General features: G+C 38.6%; 1 protein-coding gene across 7 annotated transcripts in view; it reads left to right on the top strand.

The window, feature by feature from the left end:
- Positions 1–1,380: 1,380 nt before the first annotated feature.
- MON2 (MON2 homolog, regulator of endosome-to-Golgi trafficking) overlaps positions 1,381–22,843 on the top strand; it is an 84,975-nt gene continuing 63,512 nt past the window's right edge. For all 7 annotated transcript variants that reach the window (XR_009820740.1, XM_062016892.1, XM_062016879.1 and 4 more), the window contains exons 1-4: positions 1,381–1,639; positions 16,644–16,707; positions 20,808–20,935; positions 21,768–21,899. Coding sequence is in view for 6 of the 7 variants with exons in the window: in XM_062016892.1 (XP_061872876.1) it covers positions 1,529–1,639; positions 16,644–16,707; positions 20,808–20,935; positions 21,768–21,899 (435 nt within the window). In the remaining variant the exon portion in view is untranslated. The remainder of the gene's footprint in view (positions 1,640–16,643; positions 16,708–20,807; positions 20,936–21,767; positions 21,900–22,843) is intronic.

The following is a 22,843-nucleotide window of genomic DNA, read 5'->3' as shown; positions in this document are numbered from 1 at the left end:
TTGACCACCTAATTCAGTTGTACTGGTATTACACATGGTTTTAAAAACTTGTGTTGGCTTCTCCAGCTCTGTGGAGCTGACAGTCAGCAACCTGAAAATGATGTAAAAATAAAGATCTTAAAATAATGAACTCCTTAGAAAGCAATCCTGTCCCTAAAGATTTAAAAGTCTGCGGGTACAGGGTACAATGCTGTCCCAGTGGGAGCTTGTTTACTATACGATTTGCAATGTATCTCATAGTAAACAAACCCCAATATACAAGTAGAGATGCTCTAAAAGAAATTATTTTTATTTTCTCATTATGTGTACAAAAAAAGTGATTAAAAAGAATTAACAGAATCACAGAATCTTAAACCATAGGACAGTCTCTGAAGAAGACGGAAGAATTCCATGAAAGTCTGGAGAAAATACATTATTTTATATAGTTTATTCTCTGTTCTGATTGTTTGCCTTCCCCCCCCCCCCCAAGATTTCCAAGAGACTGCAGAAACTAACATTTTCCAACTCGCTGTGTTTATGCAAAGGCAACAGAACCATGCTCCATCACAGGTAGCTAGCCATGGCAGTAAAGAATTCACAGCAACCACAATATGGAAAAATAACTATTGCAGAGATGAACCTATTTTTGAAACGTTAGCTCCTGGCAGCGTTCAGGCTGTCTGGGGGGAAAGTCTTTGCTGTAGTTCAAGTTACACAGAGATCGCTACTACAAGCAACGGGTATCGTCTGACAGGTTCATGCTCGTTGTTCAGATGCCTGCTTTTGAAATGGGTTAAAAACAGCTGTCTAGAAAGCTTTCGGGTTTCAGAGGGAGCAGCTGCTGGTGACGAGGATGGTGCCCGGGACCCCTCTGATCCCTTGGTTTTGCCCTGTGTTCATCTTAAACTTCTCAACGAAGGATTCCCTCCGGCTTCGCCTGGAGAGACCCACGGAAAGCTGCGAATGTACATGGGCCGCGAAGGACAGAAACCTTCTCTGCTGCAGAGAGAGCAAAGACCTTGACGATTCACAAAGAAAACATGACAACCTGCCTCGCTTTTTGGCTTTTTAAACCGCGTTCAGCCCCGACGGCCCCTCGGGAGCCGAACTCGGGAGAGGGGACCCCTCCAGCCGCTCCGCGTGGGCTGTGGGCGCTGACGGCCACCCGCAAGGGAGCTGCACGGGGCTAAGGCTGTTCCTCCCCGCACGCCGCAGACCCCTCCTTGGCTCGGCTCAGCCCCGGCCCCAGCACCGGCCGCGACCCTCAAGCCAGCCCGGGGCGGCCTCGGCGGCGTGGCCCTGGTTAAGCTCCCTCCGCTGCGAGCGGTGGCCGCGAGGCGGGGCCGTGTGTGCGGAAGCGAGCTGACGCGCCGCGCCCGGCATTGTGGGAGCGGGGGGGCCACGGCGGCGGCCGGGAAGGGGCCAGGGCCGCGGGTGACGGGTTCCGGTGTCGGGCGCAGACGTGTCGGCGGGACCGCACAGCGAGAGGCGCTGCCCCTGCCCCTCGGAACAGCGCCCGGTCCGGGGCCGGGGCCGGCCCGGCGGCGCCATGTCCGGGACCAGCAGCCCTGAAGCCGTGAAGAAGCTGCTGGAAAACATGCAAGGGGACCTGCGGGGCCTGAGCCTGGAGTGCAGGAAAAAATTCCCCCCCGTCAAGGAGGTGAGGGGCGGGCTGAGACGGGCCGGGCCGAACTGAGGGGCCTCCCTCGCCGTGGGGTCGGCCGGAGCGGAGGCTGCCGGCGTGCCCCTGCTCCGCGCCGGCAGCCCTTCGCGGGGAGGTCCGTCCTCCGCGGCCGCGGGCTGCCGAGCGCTGTCTGCGCCGTGTTGGTCCGTGGGTGGCTGTTTTTTAATGCGCGATCGAGGCAGGGAACTCAGGCCGGGCTGATTCGCCTCGGGAAGAGGGACTGAGGAGGCAGTTCGCCGACTGACAGGGACAGCGTGGGACAGCCCCGCGCCACCCCCGACGCCCTCCCAGAGGAAGACAACAAAGTTGGGCTGGGCTGCCTCGGCGTCCCCTCACCCAGTTCGGTGTCGAGGGCTTGGGCGCAGCGGCGGGCGGGGACTGCCTTCAGCCGCGGGTGGCCGGTGGCCGTGGAGAGGCAGCGCCCTCCGCCCGGCGCCGTGCCATGTCCCCACACCGGGCCCGGCCGCCTTCCCTCCGGCCGCGGTGGGAGCACCTGGGGCGGCGGGGCCTCGCCAGTCTGTCGTCGGGTCTGTGCCGTACCCGCGTAAGGAGCGCACACGCTCCAGCTGTTTCCCGTCCTTGAGCACCTGTATCTGCCGGTGTGATGAACTGTGTGGATCAATGGTGATCGCCAGGGTACCCCGTGACTCGGGCTGTGTGGCTTTTCAGTGTATGGTTACAACCGAGGAAGCTGGGGAGACATAGAAGTTTAAGTTGCTTTTTTTTCTTCCTTTTAAAAATCCTATTAATAAATTAATGTTAGCAGGATCGTGTGCTTTATTTTTCAAACCTCAGTTTACTCTGTGCAGCTCAGGGCTTCGGTAATCTCGGTGAGCAGGATTACTTTAATTGAAGGACTGTCGTGATTTTTTTTTCTCTGAAGTATACATGTTAACCACGTGTTTCTCTAGTGTGTTTACACAGTCAGCTTACCTTTTCTTTATCAGTAGTTTGCCACTTGCCTTTTAAAATTGCTTGTTTTTCCTCCCCCAATTGCTTAGAAGTAATTAAAGTTAACTCAAGATTAAGCTGCAGAAATGAGAAAGGCATCTGGGAAAATAAAGATTCATTTCAAAAGAAAGGAATTATGTATGTAATGAGACTTTAGTTCTCGTTAAGTGATAGCATGTTTAATGTTGTATGAGGTACTGTATGCTCTGAGGAATTGAAGCAAATGCCTGTGCTTGTTTTGAAAGGCATGAACCAACACACTGTATCAGAGCATGTTATATACCATTGTAGGTTGCAGAGGAGTGCCAGTGTGTTTGAGAAATTGTGTGTGGTCACAGAAAAACAAAAGAAAGTTGTGATAGGTTCTGAGAAATTGTGCGTGGTCACACGTAAATAAGAAAAAAGTTGTGGTCAGCTGAACAGAAATATGTGTGTGTGCTTTGGCGGGAGGCAGGAGTGCCGCTTCCAGTTTCTTCTGTGTTAACACAGTTAACTCAGTGTGTGACTGAATAAGTTGTTCAGTCTCTGAACAAGTTTCCCCACTGTGTTAATGTTTGCTAGCTTCAAGATCTGTAAAGGAGACAGGCAGTGTAATTCTTCAGCTAGTATTTTTATTGATGCTTCATTACATCTGCCATGCTGAAGGTTAATGTAACTACTGCATGTGCAGGTCTTGGTCCTCATTCAGCACCTTTATGATATCCTTGTGTAAGTATGACTTTTGTTCTATTCCCTTTTATACCTCAACAGCAGTTTGCATAGCTTGCTTCATTAGAAACACTCAACAGAGTTTTTCACAGTTGTCTGGAGTTTGGGTACATCTGCAGAATAGTACTGCAAATGTTTATAAAGAGGTAAAACTTTCTGTTATGAGTTGTGGGCTCTTACAGAGAGGTCTGAGGTAAGAGCAGGCCTACAGTAGGATGTATGATACAGTCACCGGAAACGATCTTACTTCCTTGCTTCTGGAAGCCTTTTTTTTTTTGTTGTTGCAGTTCTAAAGGAAACAGGTGTCCTTTTCTGTCAAATCTGAACTGCTAAACAGGTATTTTAATTGCATGCATTTGGTCTGATCATAATTAGATTTGACTAGAATGATCGGAGGAATGGCATGTTGTTCTTACTAATTTGGAACAGTGCCAGCTTTTAACATCATGTTCAAACACAGGCCTTCCAAAAGAAATTCCTACTCCTTATAATCTCACTTTTTACTTGCATGGTAACTACACTGTCCTCATCACTACCATATGCATTGTAATTTATGAGTTTATCTTGCTGCTGATCTGTGTGCTTTTATGTCACATTATAAATATATCATGGTGTGATAAAGCTGTTGAAAACCTAGTCCAAAATGAATAGTAATGAGCAGGATCGTAGTTGTTAGTTTTGATAGGTGCTTTGTGAAGGTAAACTAATAAACTTCTAATAATCTTTCCAGTTTCTGATGTAATCTAAAATTTTGCTTACAGCTATTTGTTCTCATCAGCTATTTCTAAAATGATTTGTCTGTTCTGATTCTTTTTGGTTTTGATAATACTGTTAAAATTTTGCAAAATTACTTTAGCTGATAGGTTTGGTGCTGATAAAAGTAGTAGTGTGGTTCTCAATTCCACTTGTTGCTCAAATAATTTGAGTGACTAATTTTTTAATCAATTCTGTAAGGAATCAGGAAGTGGTATGATCTGAAAAATAAAGCTTGTTTTTTTGTCTAATTAAATAAGGTTTTAGTTTTCACTTTTTAAAGATCTCATTAATGCATGTGTTATTACAAACAAATGCCATACCTGTTGGATACAGAGAGACCAAAACCATAGTTCTTTGAACAGGCAGATGACACAGCTAAAGAGCTTTGTAAGATTCTTTTTCTTTTATTTTTTGTTTTAAAAGGAGTGGTGTGTGTCGATGCAGCAGAAATGGGTCAGTTGGCTGTGTGATCCAGACCTTATCCTTAGTTGGGAGTTGAAAGTAAGGTCTTAAACCCTTACTGGAATCGGAACTTGAGCTCTTCACTGTTTTAAGCATTTTTTTTGTTACTTTAGAGTCTGTTAAGTTTTCTCAGTAGGTCACATTTTTGTAGAAAATGTGTAGTTTTAAGTTCAATTGCTTACAGTAGTGGATTCTGAGTTTTTTTGCTGACACTTTGAAAATCTGTTAGGAAACACTGAAATTATTGAGCTTCTCCCAGTGTTAAATTCATGACACAAATATGTGGCAAACTTCCTTCCCTTTGGGGTTAGAGCTTTTAACTAAGAAGTAACAGAATGCATTGTTTACCTCAAAGTAATCGCCCTCTCATCCTTACTCCATGCAACAAGTAATACCTGGGTAGGAATTTCGTCAGTGGTGCTGCTTAGTACATTGAGAGTGAGAGCCGTGGAAAGAATCTGTGGGTTTGAAATTACGTTGCTGACAATATTTTGGTATTAACTAATGTTTTTCTTGAGGGTGTGGGGAATGCCGGTTACTATTTAGACTACAGATCCAGATCTGTCTGTTGCTAGATATTTTTTCCATTTGATACTTTCTCAGATCAGCACCAACTACAGAAGTATACTGAGCATGAAAGTTATATACTGTGATGGAGGAGCAATTTGGTGGTTACGTCTGTTTATGTTGGCAGATGCACAAGTAATGTCATTTTTGAAAAATGTATTCCGGTTTTCACAGTGTATTTCAGTTTCCCAGGTTGAAAAACAGACACCAACCATGAATGTGATAGAAGCTCTTGGTGCAAGTGTAATTTAAACAGTATCTTTTGGAGCTTGAATTTACAGAGGATGAACCAGTCTTTGCTACAGGCATCAGTCGCGCTCATGTTATCTCTAGTAATCCTGCATATCTCATAGGAAACAACATTACTTTGTCTTTACTCTGTTGTTTTTAATGTAGTGGGCTCTTAAGCTTCTCTCTGTATCAGAGAGCATTATAATGCTTCTCACTCTGGACTCAGTTGCGTGGCACACAGAGAGAGCTTTATAAACTACTTTAACCTGCTACAGACTGGGGTTTTGATGTCCTGTGCTAGGTGTATGGGAAGCTCTCAATGCTCTCTTCAGTGAACTGGATCAAGAATTTTGTCTTGTTGTAAAAAAATTAAGATAGTGTAGTGTGCTGAATAGGTGACCTGCTGTTTCTTGTTAGTGAATGAATGTATTGTTCTGTAAGTGGCAACTGATCTGCTTAGATAATCTCACTGTGTAAAAAAACCCTTATAAATCTGGGGGAGGGGGGGGGTGGGGGAGGGGGGAGAAGAAATATTGGAGCTTCCTGCACAGTTCCAGGCAGGAGAGGGGAAGGGAGAAAGCAGACAGGGTTGGGACAGGCAAGGACTGCATCCTCCCATGGCAGGATCAGCTTTACTAGGCCTACACCCACTGTGGGACAGGGCTGCCATCAGCTCAGCAGTTGCGTAATGGATTGCAGGTGTCTGTGCTTTAGGATGTTTGCTGCTGTGGCAATTTGAAATAGCAGAGCTGGAAAAAGAAGTAGTGTTCAACTTCCCCCACCCTGGAAGAGCAACGCAGTTTTAGCTTTGAATGCTTCAGTCAGTTATTCTCTTGAGACTCGTGAAAGGCAACTTTTGATAGCCTCTCTGTACTGTTTCTCTTCTAAATCTTTGAAATGGCAGCATTGCTTTTGTTTAACTATTTATTGAGTTTTGTATGCCTTTGGCATACAGACATGATTTTAAAACTGTATTGTAAATTAATTTGCTCTATCTGGGAAAAAATAGTTGAATCCAATTTTGCAATTTTGTTTTCCTTCTTTTATAAGTAACTCTACTTGCAGACAAGTAGCCTTACAAAATTATTTGGGTAGAAGTTAAAGAATCCAGATTTGAGGGACTTCCAGATAAGGCAAACTTTAAGTTCTTTAGTTAGAGTAGAAGTGGTGTGGGTTATTGAGCCAAGGGATAGGATTTGCCCTTTCTAAGGGCATGGGTTCTAATGATATATTTTTTTCCACTCCTGTCCACACTGTGTGACATATATGACAGTTTCATCCCCTAGGTTAAATCATTCTCATTTTGGAGTGATAACGCTGCTCCTGAAGGCGAGCTAATGCCAAAAAATTAGTTGAGAAGCTTGTCCTTTTAGGGAACCTCTCTGAAGTCATTCTGTAGCTGTATGAAACCAAATACTAGGTTGTATTGCAAAATATAAACATATGTTAAACCAAATTAACTGATATGTATCTTTTTATAATGTCAAAGTAATGGCTAGGACTCCCAGTGCAACTGGAAGGAGCATGAATATTAGCTGTTTGTTCTGTAACAGTAAAAATATTTCAGAAAATCTGTTGAATGTGATGGAGTATGCAAATTGGAGAAGACTTAGAAAGAAAGCAAGATCCTGAAATGCTTTGTGATTTCAGCGTTTGGGTCACTATTACTAGTATTGAATGGTTTCTGAGAGCTCTGCATTCGTGACACTCTAGTGCTATAAAGATGAGCCAAACAGACCGGGCAAAGAACAAACCTTTAAACATAGACCTTTTTCTGTAGGAGTAAGCAAGTTTTTAGGTTTCCTGCTTTATTTTTTTTAATAAAATAGTTTAAATAATTCTGACACTATAGCTTACAGGGAACTTAACCTACACTGAACTTTCCAGGTCATTTAATTTTCAGATCCTCGTAGTATTGGTTCAGAGTTTTTTTGTTTGATTATTCACTTCACATATATTTTAAAGGTTCTTTGGAAGCAGAGAAACTGTGCTCTGTAAAATGCGTATTGTTGTATTATTAGGCAGTTTGCATTCAAGCATGTGTTTTGTGCATGTGACTGGAGATTATTCTGTAGCATTCTTTAGTTGTCAGCCTGTAGCTGAGCTGGTAACTTGAAATATTAGGTGGTCCCTACTGTTTCCTACAGTTCCTTTTATAATATGGGGGCTTTACTAATTGCTGTGTCTGCTAGCTTCATTATGTAGAGTAGAATTTTTTTCAAAATTATGTTTTAAAAAGTGTAATGTTACATTTCTGGGGGACCAACATCTATTCAGACATTTTCTAAGCTTCAAGATTTATTATAGATCCTAAATTTCATGTAATAATTTTATTCTTTGGTAAGAAATGTCACATGTTGAAAAACAATTCACATTGTGCACATACAGCCAATTACTCCATCATGTAACACTTTGCAATTTAATGAATGAAAAAAATGCCAAAAGATTTCTATATCTCGGTCTATCTGTAAACTTTTCAAGTTAGGCTTTAGTGCAGGACTAAGGTGCCTAACTTTGAATGTGTCTGCTCCTTTCGCTGATGGTGCAGGCTCGGTTTGTTATGGACATACTGTCAGTAGAGCTGAGTAGCTATTGAGAGGATATTGTAGCCAGGGGATTGAGTCACTTTTTCACCTACACATTAGATATCTTTGCCATTGAGATACATTAATGTTTTTTCCTTAGCGTTCAGCACCTGATCCATAAGAGTATGGGTCTTCTGCTGTCTGCATGTAGTTGTCTTGGATACAGAGGCCTAAGCTTAGATCTTGCGTATTGAGCCCCTACTAGCAGGTCAGCTGAATTAGTTTAGGAAGAGGCTTTAAGAATTAAGGAGCATTCAGTAGAAACTAAATCTCCCTTGTAATGGGAGTCTAAATATTTAAATTTGTGTACCCTAATCTCTGCTTTAATCTCCATGAGCCCCCTAGGCTTCCTGAAGATGGTTCAGCAAACCTGTAGCAGGAGTTGGAAAGTCTTGGTGACTCCATTTCTCAGCTACTGTCTAAATGGTCGGCTGTTGTTTCTTTTTACCAGGCACCTGGCAAACAGGCATTGCTGGCTCTGACTGGGTGACTCTGAATGTAGTATTTGTGGCAAAGCTTCGGGAGTTCCCTGGGCCCATCCGTTCTGATTGACAAGCTGAAGGTGAAATTAGTTTGAACTTCATGTGTAAATCTCCTAAAACTCTGAAACAGAGTGGTGGTGTTTTGTGGGGTTTTTTTTGTATAGAATGATGATTGTTGTGACAAAAATATGTAATGAAAATTCAAGTCCTGCCTTTCAGTTGTGTTGCGCTTGACAGATCACTCAGAAATCTGTTAGTGGTAGATATGGGCTCTCTCAAGATATCCATACAGTGTATAGATGCAATATATATTAATATTTTTTATATAAAATAAAGTATGTAAAATTGATAAAAAACACAGAGTACATCCTGATTATCTGACTGTGGAAGGGAGAAGTATAACTTAAGAATTTGTTGCTAATTGACTGTGCTCTGTGTCAAGTCTTGATTATCATTTTTTCTTTTTGTCTGCATCAGTGCTGTTCAGTAATGCGTTGTTTTATGTTATTTGGTCTGATTTGTCCTGTTGATTTGTATCTGATTTTTTTTTTATAGCTGAGATGTAATATTTTGACTGTCAAATGAAAACTCTTGATATTAAATATTTGTACTTCATTACCTTTACCTCCACATTCCTGTCAAGTGAGATATCTCCAGAGGCAACAGCTCTGAAGCAATTTAGATAACAACCACACCTCTTCTGGCATTATTGATGATGAACTTTCAGGATTCTGAACTGAGTGCTGATACTGCAAACTGACAGTTTCAGATTAATGGGCCAGATGAGCAGTCACTCCTGTCAAGTGAAAGAGCACTTTTAATATGAGAGCAACTACTAATGTTGCACTAAAGTTGGAAATGAACAAGGTTGTGTATTTCTAAAACAAAACATGCAGTATCCTCAAGTCTTGAATTGGTGGGGAAAATGTGTAATAGAGCCAGTTAATTTATGGGTTTTTTTCCGCAAAGCGTTGGAGCTCTGGTAACTATGAATTGACACCATCCTTGAGTAAAGTCTAGCAGAAGTTATTTTAGTATCTTCAACTGTTGTTGTGCGTTTTGTTGGTATTGGAAAGATACACTATTTATTACCTTCATTGAGTACAAATAGATCATTATGTAAATAAACCAGAGCAATTTTGCTTCTGTTTCAGGTAAAGTGTGAACAGCTGAAGAAACTGTTTTGTATATGAGAAGAGAGTTATGGTCTGTTTGCAGTTTCTTGTCTTTATAAGATAAAAAAAGTACTATGAACAAAACCAGCAAATATATGAATTTCTGGATTAAAAAAAAAAAGTTAATCATGCTGTTCAAAAATTCACATCAATCACACATTTCAAACTTAAAAAATTGGAAATCTATAGCTAATTTTCAGTTAATGTTTTTATGATGGTGAAAGTACTTTACCAAGAATACAATTTTCAATTTATGGGAAAATTAGTGTCATAATTGCTAAGATTCTGTGAAATAAACATTATAGGGAGAAAGTCTTGCAGAAATTGCAGAATGTGAAGGGGTTGGAATGCAGCATTATTGCTGTTGATGTTCCCTGCTTTCTTTTCTCTACTTGTATATATATCCAGGATGGAACACACATCTGAACAGCAGTGGCAAAACTGTTTCATGGTCACTACAGCCTCGCTTTAGGAAACTGTGGACGTTAACAAGCCTTTTCCTTAGTCTTGTTTTCAGTCTAAACAAGTGCAGCTCTAACAGAATTTCACTATCTATTTTTCTCCATCCCCCAGCTGTCTCGGTAGACTTCCACTGGACTTACTCAAACACGTCAATGGTTTTCTTGCACTGAGGAGGCTAAAACTGGACCTATTACTCCAGGAGCAGTCCCACAGGAGTCACTTGACCTGCTGCCTATGTTCTTGCTAATACAGCCCGGCAATGCAGTTGGCCAGCTTCGTTACAAGGGCTCACTGCTGGCTCTGGGTTATACTTTATTTTCTGTCAGAACCCTGGGTCATTTTCTGCAAAGCTCCTTTGCTGGCTGCAGAGCCAGCCCCTAGCCTGTACTGGTGCATGGGGCTGCACTCTGTATTGACATTCATACCAGCCCATTCCCAGCCTGTCTGGGTGCCTCTGAATATATCGTTCCTGCCGTGTGCTCACTGCCTTGCTGCCAAATTGAAGAGTACCTTGGATTTTATATTTGTCTGCAGATGCTATGCCTTTATCCAGGCTGCTGATAAAACTGTTAAGGGGTATTAGCCCTGGTATCCCTCCCTGAGGAGCATTACTAGTAACTGATTACTAGCTTAGGCTTCATATCATTTGTAACGACCCTTTGAGTCGATCTTCCAAATACTTTACTGTCCACTTCTCTATATCTCACCAATTTGACTCTAAGGATACAATTAGCATCAAAGCCTTTGCTATAGTCTAAGTATCAATGTGTAGTGCTCTCCCCTTATCCCCACAGCTCATCATCTCATTGTAGAAAGTGGTCAGGTTGGTGAGACTCATGCTAAATTCATATTGACTGTTCCTCATCATCTTCTTGCCCAACATATGCCTAGAAATGGCTTTCAGGAGGATTCATTCCATAAGCTTCCCAGGGAATAACATGAAGCTGACTGGCCTGTAGTTCCCTGAAAGCTGTTCCCTGCTATCCCTTGAGATGTGTGGGGCATTTGCCTCTTCTCAGTCATCAGTAACCTTCCCCAGCCACTGTCACTCTGGTAGAGAGTGTCCTTTCAACGACATTGACCCTTATGTGCATGAGCGTAGGTGCGTCCAGTACTTGATTCATGTACTCTCTGCTTGTATCTGCCTTTACAGTGAGTGGTGTTCTGCTCCCATAAACTCTGCTGGTAGGCTTTGCTCCAAGCCAGAATGTGAGCAATCTGTGATCCAAATGCTTTAAATCATTCAATATGAAAAAGTCCCCATGAGTGCACAATGCTGTCAGGTCAGAATTGGCATTGCACCACTTTAAATCACAGGTAGAATAAGCATGTATAAAAGAGAGGGGTCTGAGTAGGTATTGTACTGCTGGGGAGGAAGATAAAAATACAGAAGGCAAGTACAGTGCTTTTTCACACAAGTGTGGCATACTCTGATGCTTTCTTGAGGTTGATTTAGCGTGGAGATTGTTCTGAGTGTGTCCTTTTCCAAATAATAGTTTAGCAGTATGATAATGGCCCAGAATGTACTTTTGCAAGGCAAGACAGAATAACAATGACATGAAAACATACTTCAGACAGGAGGATCTCTTAGGTAGGCTATTGAATGTAGGGTTAGTGTTCCAGCTGGTAAGGCAGATAATGATAAATAGAAAAAGATTGCTCTTTTTATTTCAAGTAATAAGTGTGGAAGTGACCATAGATGACACCTATTACTCCCATCCATTCTTAGTAAAAGGTTGGCAAACAGTGGAATGTAAATACCAACATGGACTGTCATTCCTGAATGCATTTCTTTTTAGGAGAGAAATAAAAAAACTTGTGTAGCAAGAGCTGCACAATTTAGGTGTCTCTGGAGATAGCAGTCTGCTCTGAATGTACAATCAAAACACAAGGGGTCATTCAAAGTATTAGCGCTGAAAACCCTTTATTAGTTTTTGGTAACAATGTTATCACACTTAGAAGTTAATACAAAAATACATTTCATGTTAGATTCATTTTCAGTAGAAAATAACACATGCTTGGTTTTTATGTTAAGTATCCTTATGTGTGTGTGATTTTTGGTAAAAAAAGAAAAAAAAAATTGCTGACTTTTGGTCCCAGTGGTGTACACCAGTTTCTTTGGAGGTGAGTGAGTTGATCCTTTTAAAAGCCTTTTTAAATCTCCTTTTTTTAAACTTAAATATTGCTGATATGGTAGAGACAGTGGGTGTTTTGTTCTATTTCTGAGAATGTTCACTCATAAGAAATATTTGAGATTAGAATTTTCTGTCATCTTTCCTGTATGAAAAGTTATTGTGCTGTGATTTTTTTCAGTATAAAAAGAGTAGCTTTTTCACATTTACTCCAGAGTAGGGGCAAATCCACAGAGATTACTTGGAGCAACTGATGTGCTGTTGCATCACAACCCAGATGAACCCCTGGTACTTTGCTTGCCCATCCATATGCCCATCCAGTAGAGATCCATGGTATCTTTACCTGTAAGAAGTAAACCACTAAATAGTTGTACGGTTATGTGTTCAAGCATATACCATGTCATTATTCCTTGTAGCCACTCCTGGGCTACCTGTTAACATGATTATGATTGTGGAATTAGTTACAGTATTATCTTTTGGTAACATAGACTGTCGACTGTAGTTGGGTTTGAAAGCTTCTACAGTGTCCCTGGAAGACAGATTTGAGGGACTGATGCCTCTCAGACTTATAGCTCTGCTGATATGGATGGCCTGACTTTACATCAACCTGAAGATAGCTAGTAGAATTGTATACCCTAGTTATCCTAATACCTCCATATGCTTTTTAAGAGTTACAGGTTTTTAAATCTATGCACACTATATATACATGCAGCGGATTGTATAATGTGGAGAAATGTAGCTCTTTAATATTGGAATTTAGATCTTGGATGTTGGAAGATGTTGAGTCAGCTTGAGGATAGGTTAAGTGTTTTTATGCTGAGTGCCTAAGCAGAAATGACCTGTTAAGGTAATAACCCATCTGGTACCTGGTTGACCTTATAAAAGGGTTAAAATTAAAAAAAAAAAATTGGAAAATGCACACAGCTCATCTAACCACAGGAAGGATGAAGTTCTTCCCTGTTTGGACTGTGGACTGACAAATCTGTGAGGAGGGAAAGAGTGTTGTATCCAGAAGCTCTTAAAGCTAAATTTGAAAGTATGAATGTCCATATCAAGGTCTCTTGTGCGGAGAGCCTCTGTCTAGAAACTAGCTTTAGGATGAGGTTATTGGGGAGCTCTGAATGCTGTCAGAATGTACCTTGGGAGAGGCCAGGAGAGAGATGTTATGCACTGGCTTCTTTTCACTCTACTGGAAACTGCACAGTATGTCTTGATTTTGTTGGTACATAAATTTTCCATTTGCCTTACTTTAATTTCTGTGAAGGGTGATTTCCACATAATCAGCAAATATTTGGTAAGTTCCAAGGAAGCTGAAAGATGATAGGGCAAGTGCTTGAGCCCAGAGGATCCTATTGAATTTTGCTGTGAAATTTTTGACTGATTAAAACCAAATCAAAGTACTGGAAGAAATTGACTTGAATATGTGTGGTCATTGAGAGTCAGTTTCTGTTCTTCATCAGTATTTCCCCACTCCAAACTGAGTACTGTAGTTGCTTCAGCAGAAACGTGAAGCAGAACTCAATAATGGCAAGTTTGTGTTTGAAACATTTATTTTGACTCATTTCAGAGTTATTAAAGTAGCTGAAAAGGAAATCTAATTGACTGATGGTTTCAGGTACACGTGTTATGTTACAGAAATTACGTAAATTTCTTTCTTTTTAAAAATAACTGACTTCCTCATTAGACTGCTATTAATTGTGCTGCTAAGGGAAGCTGATAATGCTTCTTTTAAATGTGCTGATTGCTTTAGAAAATGTGGTGCCTTATATTTATGTGAAAGTAAATTATCATATTTGTATCCATAAATACACAGTATGATGCAAGTCACCTACTAAGTGTTTTTGTAAGATCCTTTTCTAATGGGCCAGTGTCTTGGTGAGTGCTGTGGTAATAGATATAAATTTGTAAACTTAAAATCATTAATATCTCCTTTATTTTGCCAAGTTAAGTTGATGGAATTATACTGATGTATACAGAACAGCTGGATAACTACTTGTAGTCTCATCTTTTTTTACTTGTTATTTGTAATCAACCGTGATAATTTTTTGTAAATGTTAATATGAAGTCTTTTATATATGTGTGTGTGTGTATATATATATATGTGTATATATATATGTATGTATGTATGTGTATATATATATGCGCCTTGGGATTTGCTTTTTTTAGGATGTGTGCAGTGTAACTAGTTTTTAACTGTGAACATTTTGAATTGGAATTCTAAATAGAAACCATAGCATAATGCAGATTATCATAGTTATTCTCCATGAGATTCGGAAAGTTCTATCTGTTACATTCAGAGTAGTAGTCCAATAGAAAACAGTAGCTATTACCTTAGTTTTGAAAAAACATGCTAATTTAGATGAAGCTGTTGTGGAAACAAATAACTGTGAGACATTATGTTGCAAATAATTTTGTCCTACTTCGTGTAGAGTGCACAATGTTTGTGAATGTCATGCATGTGGACAGGCTTAATATTCCAGAATGAGTTTGTCATTCCTGGCAAGAAAGAAATCGATTGCCACTAGATGTGATGAGGTTTAATTTGAAGATAATTGAGGTTGGACTGTGGCAAATCCTTCATATTAATTAATAGGAACAATTTGTTGTGACAAGACCCCCCTAATTAGCTGACAATTAATAACTGAAGAAGACAGGGATTGACTTAAAACTTAAGACACTACAACACATTAAGTTAATACAATTAAAATAAATGAGAACAATGTTTGGCATTCCTCATTTTAATTATGCAGTAGATTTATTTGCATGTCACACTGTGCTCGTTTGAGCATGTTGTATGTTCAGACACTATGGATATTGCTCTGTCTATATTTTTGAAGTAGAAACACTATGTTCAGCAAAGCTTAAATGATTTCACAAAGACGGCGTTTAGTCTTTGTGTTGTTTTGGGAATGTTTTGGGGTTGTGGTTTTGGGTTTTTTTAGAAAAAGTTGAAACTTTCAGTTCTACATTTCTGATTTTAACTATCTTGAGAAATAGGTATATCAACCTGTATGTTAAGAAAAATACTAAGGTATATCAAGGAGTTTATATGGTCATCTTAACTGACTTTCTGGGAAATCTTATTGGAGTAGTGTTTTGATGGAGAGGCAATATTAGTACTTGGTAGAACTTCACGTGCTGTCGTTTTCATATTTTTGTTGCCATAGCTTGTCTGCTTCTCTAATCTCCTTTATATAGTGATGGCATACTTAAGTAGTAATATCAGAGGAGAAATGGGAACGTTTAGTGTGGGAAATACACAGAAATGCAAAGCTGAAATAAAAGGGGACGTGTACTTCAAATCTGGTGGAACTTTGTTTTCCAGCAATCTGTGTCCTATTACTTGGGGTAACATGTTGCATTTATTTTGGTGCACAGTGTATTGAACATGATTGCTTTAATTGTTTCCAGACATTTGTAGCATATTAATGGAGTTAAAAAGTGGAAAGGCACCATTTGAAACATATTTCTGTGTTTTGTACAAACTTGTCAGAAGTTGTGATTTTGAAATGCAATGTTATATTCAGTTTGGCTTACCATTAGAGAACACGGCTTTAGCAATTCATGCTGGGAAGCGTTTGTGGACAATGGTAGAGAGAATTGCTGTTCCTTGAAGCAGCCTGTGATTTCCTGGGTGGGCTGCTCAGCTCTGCAGCATCTGATTGGTGTCCAACCAGTCTGTGCACAAGCAACCACCAACCTACACATCTGCACGTCTACTGAAGGGCTGCATGAGGAAGAGGAGGGTGCTGTTGTTCTGTCAAGTCAGGCTTACAAGGAAAGGAGAGGAACTCCTGACGTGGATTGCATGGTCTGTTGGGAAGGGCAGAGAGTATTGTTAGGAAGACTTCTTCATGATACTGCGCTGGGATAATTTATGTAGGGCATTTGGGAGACAAAGTCCATGGGAAAACAGCCTCAATCTGACACTTAGTGAAGGTGTTAGCTTTCAAACAGAAAGTGGTGCTATTTGCCTGGAAGAACAGTAATAATACTCAAGTGTATATCTACCACACCCGGTTTAATAACTGGATTTCATTGCTTAAGTGGTTAAGTATTAAACCTTGATGTAATTAGTGATGTTTTTGGTTTCTTCAGCATTTCAATCAAGTGAATGTTACAGGTTAAATCATGGTAATTGTTTCACAGTTTGAAACTGTACAAAGTCTTGTAATGGGTTTTGTTTTGTTTACTAGTGATTTTTCATTGCATTTCATAGTACTGGGAAGTAGTACAGTGGGCATTCTGAATTCTGAACCAAAGAATATTCCCCTTCCTGTGGAATTCTGGAAAAGAATTCCAGAAGCTACAAAAATTTAACTTCTGCAGTAGTTCTACTTACTGACAACACTGCAAAAACTGATTTTGCTCTGAAAGTGTTACTTTTTATTTATCTTCAGTATTCTTATTTCTTTTCAAGTATTACTTTATGAAATAGCATCCAAACTACTTATTTTCTTCTTTTCCAGGCTGCTGAATCAGGAATAATAAAAGTGAAAACAATAGCTGCACGGAACACTGATATTTTGGCAGGTAATTGTTTGCATGCATGAGAAAAATAAACGTGGGTTACAGATCAAAATATGTCTTGGAAACGTGTAATGATCCTACATGTCTTTTAGTCTGGACTCTGTCAGTGATGCTTTACTTGTGGGCACCTAGCAAAAAAATCCAGTAGCATGAGAATTTTTTAATACTTCTGTTTATGTTAGTACTCTGCTGATGCTGAGGAAGGTCTCAATTTCAGTGTGGCTCTGCAAAAGTAATCACTCAGAACAATAGCATTAAATACTTTGACTCCAAATTCTTAATATTTTATTCACTCTCTATGTACTTTCTCCACAGCTTTTGTTGAGTGCTCGTGTGGAGTTCTGCAATATGATCCTTCTCTGCATGTTTAGTATGAGAGTGTAGTGTTTGGAGCTGGCAGGCAAAAATCCATCTTAATATGAGACAAGGTCATACAATTTAAGATATACCATTGCCTTGAGGGACAGGAGATATCTTGTGAGTTGCAGCTTTGTAAGTGCTTAGAAAAGTATTTCTGACTTTTTTTCAGCTTTGTTATTTACATGGTACTGAATAGCATGTAAATTGGTGGCTTCTTGCCAGTTGCTGGTAAAGCCAGATTTGAATGTCCCTCCTTTATTACTTGAATGTATACCCCAGCTGTAGTAAAAATCCTTAAAATTCTAAATTATTTGAAAGGTCCAAGTGAAATTGATGTAGAACTATTTATTGCTTGGAGGTATGTAAATCAAATATTGGTAAGGAGGCACTTTCTAGAATTATTTGAAGTAGCACTCCTGTCCCTTGATATTTCACTTTAATGCCTCTTTTTTTATTTGTTTATTTTCTTTGTTTTTACTGCTGTCATGAGTGCTGACATAAGTGGGGAAACTATGCCAGGTAATGTCAGCTATATCAAAATACACAAATGAACAAGAGAAATCTCTAGTTAGCCATTTGGGAAGCTGTCAACAATTCTTTGACATACTGCTGTATAAAGAACTTTATATTTTAGGAAACTAAAATCCTACTAAATTCTTTGGGTTTCAGTCTTCATTTCAAAGTGAAGAGATGTGAAAAACCATTGATTTTGGGCACTGATATTCAATCTTTGCTTTCATCTTTTGGAAGGAACACTGTCTGGTAATTGAACAAATTTTGCAAGTGCATTGGAAGGTTTAAAATAGAATGTAATTAGTATTCTTTTTGTTCATCAAAAAACCTGCACAATTTGTTGTTGCGACTTTTGGAAAACCAGCAGGTCCTAAAAGTAATTTCTGATTATTTTCTTGGCTTTTAAGATAATAACTTTTTTCCCCATAAGAAACTGCAGAAGAGAGGGGAAGATAAACTTTGCCTGCACATTATCCTAATATTCCACAGTTTAAACATAATACCATTGAACAGTCCAGTTCTTTATGGATGCTTGTTTTTTTTCAAGGTATCAGTTGTAACCTAATGTTGTAGATAAGTTAATGTCCAGATCTCCCTTGTCTCCTATCTGCTATTCAGATTTTTTTAGGGGAAGATATTATACATACTTCGGTAATAATAAAGCTGCTTTTAATAATAAAAGGCTACTGTAATCTTGAAATGTAATTAAGTAGATTCTTTTTTACTTCTAGATTATTTAGAAACTTCTAGTACCCATTCTAGTAATCCAAATAAATATTTTGATCAGGATATGATTTTTCTTTATACTTTGGTGTAAACTCATTTCACTAAAATAGATGAGAACAACTGTATGAGATGGTTTTGAATAAGCTGACTTGATGCTTTTTTGTTGCATTACACTGTGTAGGATTATAATTTTTAGGAAAATAAATGCAGTTCTTTCTCTGGAAAAGTTAAATTAAGCAGTTTCAAAGTCTTCGTTCTTGGCAGTTTGTACGTGTTTTAGAATTTATTTGTGAGAATTTGAGTAATTCAACAAGAAGTCAGCTTGTGCTTTATATCAGAGGAGATAAATGTGAGAAATTATTTCCATGTAGCTCTGAGATGTGCAATTCATACTTTTAATTATTTTTAAAATTTAGAATTATAATGGTGCTGATGGAATAAAGTAGTAAGTTTTACTTTCCCAAAACAACTTTTTTTTTTAATATGGTTCATTATGGCAGATTTCTTTTTTAATGTATTCTGACATTATTTTGATAGCATAATAGAAGCAGATATAAGAAAATTTTTGTATATTTTAAGACTGAGGCTAATACAATGGTAGATGCCAAACCAGATGTACAAAACATTAATTTTTCATCTTAATAAAGTAAATATCCTTGTATAGGTCTTGTTGTGAGTTATTGTTTTTAATGGATTATAGGAAAAATACTGTAAAAGATTTCAATTTGTCTTGTTTATTAGCTCATGCCAATTTTGCCATTCAGAACTTTATAATGAGTCTTATGTTAAGGATTAATGTGTTGTGATGTCTTTTTTGGAATCTTGCTTTCTTGTTTCTGTTTGATTATTAGAATTTACTGGCAATTCAGAAATTTATATATGTGAAGAAGCATTTATGCCCCTATTAGAGTGAGCTCTTTAGGCTCTATTGGCCATATGTTTTAAGCGTTCATAAAGACAGCTTAGACATCTAGCTCACGTGTAGACACTGACAATTAAATGGCTAAATTACATGTCTTAATCAGGAACAAACTTGAAGTGGTCAATGTTGGGGTTTTTTTAATCTTAAAGTCATGGAGTCTTTCGTAAGAGGATGGTATTGATGGATGTGGTTTATACTCTGTATTATAAAAGCAGGTTTGTTTGCTTTCTAGTTGAAATCAAAGCAGATTGTTTTAATTTACATTTGTGCTGACATTTTTGGTTATTTTTTATTAGATCTTTGGTGCAAGGTCAGCCTTTGTCATCTGAACATAGAGCCTCCACTGGCTCTGAAGAGACTGACATCTATAATTTATCCTAGCCTTTTCTTTTCATAAAAACTTTTTAGTCATGTAAGGTAGTGCTTCAATTGAAAAATAAATAACACCAAGATATATTTTTATTGTTTTTATTTTGGTTACCTTTTCCCCCCAAATTAGTTGTAATGACACTTAAACCCTCTTGTGAACCAGCCTTCAAATTGCTAAATAGAGAAAAATAAAGTAGGATTTTCAAGCGCAAGTGTATTTTTTGTTAGTTTGTGATGAGATTTGTGCTCTATAAAGGTCTACTAAGCTTTTTCATGAATAAGATTCTCTTATTACACACAGACTACAACGTGATACATGACATCCAGTGTAAGAACATACATTGAATTTCCAACTCTGAGGAAATCTTATTATCTGAGCTGATGACGAGCAGCTAAAATAATAAAAGTTTGCATGAATCAACAGCCATTCCTGCAAACAGAGAAGCACTCATTAGTCAAAGTTCTCTTTCAGAAAAGTTTTCTTCTTTTTAAATTTTATAAAGTTTATCTTGGATTCCTAGAATTACTTTTAGGGGGGAAAAACTTCTTGAAGTGTGGAATATTGTATTCATTGTGAAGTTCTTTTTCTCCTAACATAATGAAAAAAGTAGTTAATGAAACTTGTGTTTTCTCCTGACAAACTTCAATTTAAGAAGCTACCCTTTCTCTCTGAAACAGTGGCTGAAAAATTCAGTCAGTTGTACATACCCAGGATACAAACAGTCCAGTCTTTTTCTCCTGTTTAATTGGTGGCATTTTGCTGTTCTCCGTTGTGCTGTGTGCTTTGGTATATACCTCTCTGTGCCACACTTGCTGTTGCTTTTGAATTTAGTGCAGAGGTAAAGCAGAGCAGAAGGCTACCAGCCTGAGGTTGGTCACTACTTCAAGGCCAGAGAAAGCTCTTTGATGGGCCGAACCTTATAGCTTCTTACTAACCAAATGGACTATAAAAGGGCATTTTGGATCTGGAAAAAGTCACTTACTCGAGTGTGTAAGGGTTCAGAAGGGATCTGAGCCTCAACCAAGGTAATTACTGAAGTGAGCTGTGGCAGCCCAGTGTCTGTCTTCACTTGTTTTTTCTCTGTGGTGCAAGAGTAAATCCCAAATCTTCAAGACTGGAGACTGCTTTTTATTAATAGGTATCGTGAACAAATTTTGTGTTGTATTCTTCAAAGTATTAAAGATTGACTGCTTCCATATCTCTTTTTGAAAGCATTGAAAGAAAACAGCTCAGAAGTAGTTCAGCCTTTTCTAATGGGTTGTGGAACAAAGGAACCAAAGATCACTCAGCTGTGTCTAGCAGCCATACAGAGGCTCATGTCCCATGAAGTTGTTTCAGAGGTAAGAGCAATCTTTATATAAATACATAAATATTTTAGTGTGAAAAAGATAAGCCTCAAACTGAAAGTGAATGGTTTTTTTTTTGGAGGCTGTTTATATTGTGATGAACACTATCCACAAATATTTCACTTGTACTTGGTTTTAAAAATTGTAATTTAAAGTAGAACATTTTTGACCATAAAAAAAAAGGAGCTGAGGAAACATTAGTAACTTCTAGATGAAAATTCAGGAAAATTCAATGCAGTTCATTCAATTTGCATTCTTACACCGCAGGAAAAGAACAAGTAGTAGTCCTTGCTAAATATAATTCTTATAGTTGCATCTACAAAATTTACTCTGTGTGATAGCATTACGTGTTATGGTTTTGTTATGTTTTACTTTTGACTATAAGATAAAATGGATGCATGTATCCTGCAACTGTAAATGTGTTGGTATGTTATGGTACTGCATGTATTGTGTGTTAAGAAGCTGGTGAAAACAATACTATTAAAATATACCTTCAGTTGTGCTTGCATAATATGAAATTATGTTTTCTCTGATATGAACAAATTTTGAGGGTAAAATGTCTTTGTACTCTCTTCTATATTTCCAAGTAGAAAATAGAGTACACACCTTAATTCAGACTACACATTAAGATTTCTGCTGTGAGATATTTTGGGAAGCTTGTGACAATAAAACCAGCTTTGTCTTCTCAGTTGTAGCCCTGTGATGTGGACAAACAGGGAAATTCAGTTATGGTATGCATTTATGAGGGTGTTGTTCTTACATGTGTACACATGATACCTCAGTACATAAATAACTTAATTGATGACACAAAAATATTTCTTTGTAGGCTGCAGCAGGAAATATTATTAATATGCTTTGGCAACTGATGGAAAATAGTCTTGAAGAACTTAAATTGCTCCAGACAGTTCTTGTACTTTTAACAACCAATACAGTTGTGCATGATGAAGCACTGTCCAAGGTAAGAATTTGTCAGTGACAACTGTCGTAGTTATAAATATGTAAGGGGCAAAACAAGGAGAAGGATTACATTTGGAAATAATGGAAGAGTGAGGAGGCTTTCTTGATTCTGTTGTGTCCCTATTGCCTTTGTTTCCTTTTCAGTGTTTTTTAATTTGTCGACAATAAGACATTTCTGACTTAATAGAAACTTTAAATAGAAACATCAGACTATCCCCCACCTCACCTGCTAAGTTCCTCATTTTTATGGTTTTGAACTGAAATTGAAGCACATAGTTCAATATAGTCTCCCTCTAATAAAGCAAATATTAAAAGAAGCTGCTTGCCACATTACATTAAATCTCTTTCAAAAGCAGTCCAATGTTTGCTGGTTCAGTCAGAACTTAAATAACTTTATTGCAATTTTAAACATGTACCATATTGGATATTATGTTTCAAGTAAGACAAAAAATAAGGATTTGGGTCATTTTAATCTTGAATTACTAGATACTTCTCTTTCAAGAAGCAACATTGTTTACCCATCTGTGAAGTGTGAAGTTCTGTTTAAAGTAAGTGCTACTCCTAGATAAGAATTTGTAATTTTTGCTCTTTAACTTAAGAAAGTGTTTTTGTTGTTGTTTTAACAAAATCTCCATCCTTTTTTGAGTGTGAGGGGGAAACATAGTAACAAAAGATGAGGGAAAGTCTGAGGTAATGCCTTCTTTGCCTTAGTCTTCAATAGTAAGGCCAGCTGTTCTCCAGCTACCTCACTCCCTGAGGTGGAAACAAGGATAGGGAGCAGAATGAAGAGCTTAGCCATCTGCTGCACCACTCAGACACACCCAAGTGTGTGCATCTTAAAGCCTTCTCCTGGAGAAACTATCTGCACATGGCTTAGATGGGCATACCTTTTGCTGAGGGAAAAACCTGATTGGATAGATTAGCCTAAAGAGTGATGGTGTATGG

Source organism: Colius striatus, chromosome 1, assembly GCF_028858725.1.
Source record: "Colius striatus isolate bColStr4 chromosome 1, bColStr4.1.hap1, whole genome shotgun sequence".
NCBI lineage: Eukaryota > Metazoa > Chordata > Aves > Coliiformes > Coliidae > Colius > Colius striatus.
The sequence above is the reverse complement of the archived record's forward strand: the minus strand, read 5'-3'. Positions and strand labels throughout refer to the sequence as shown.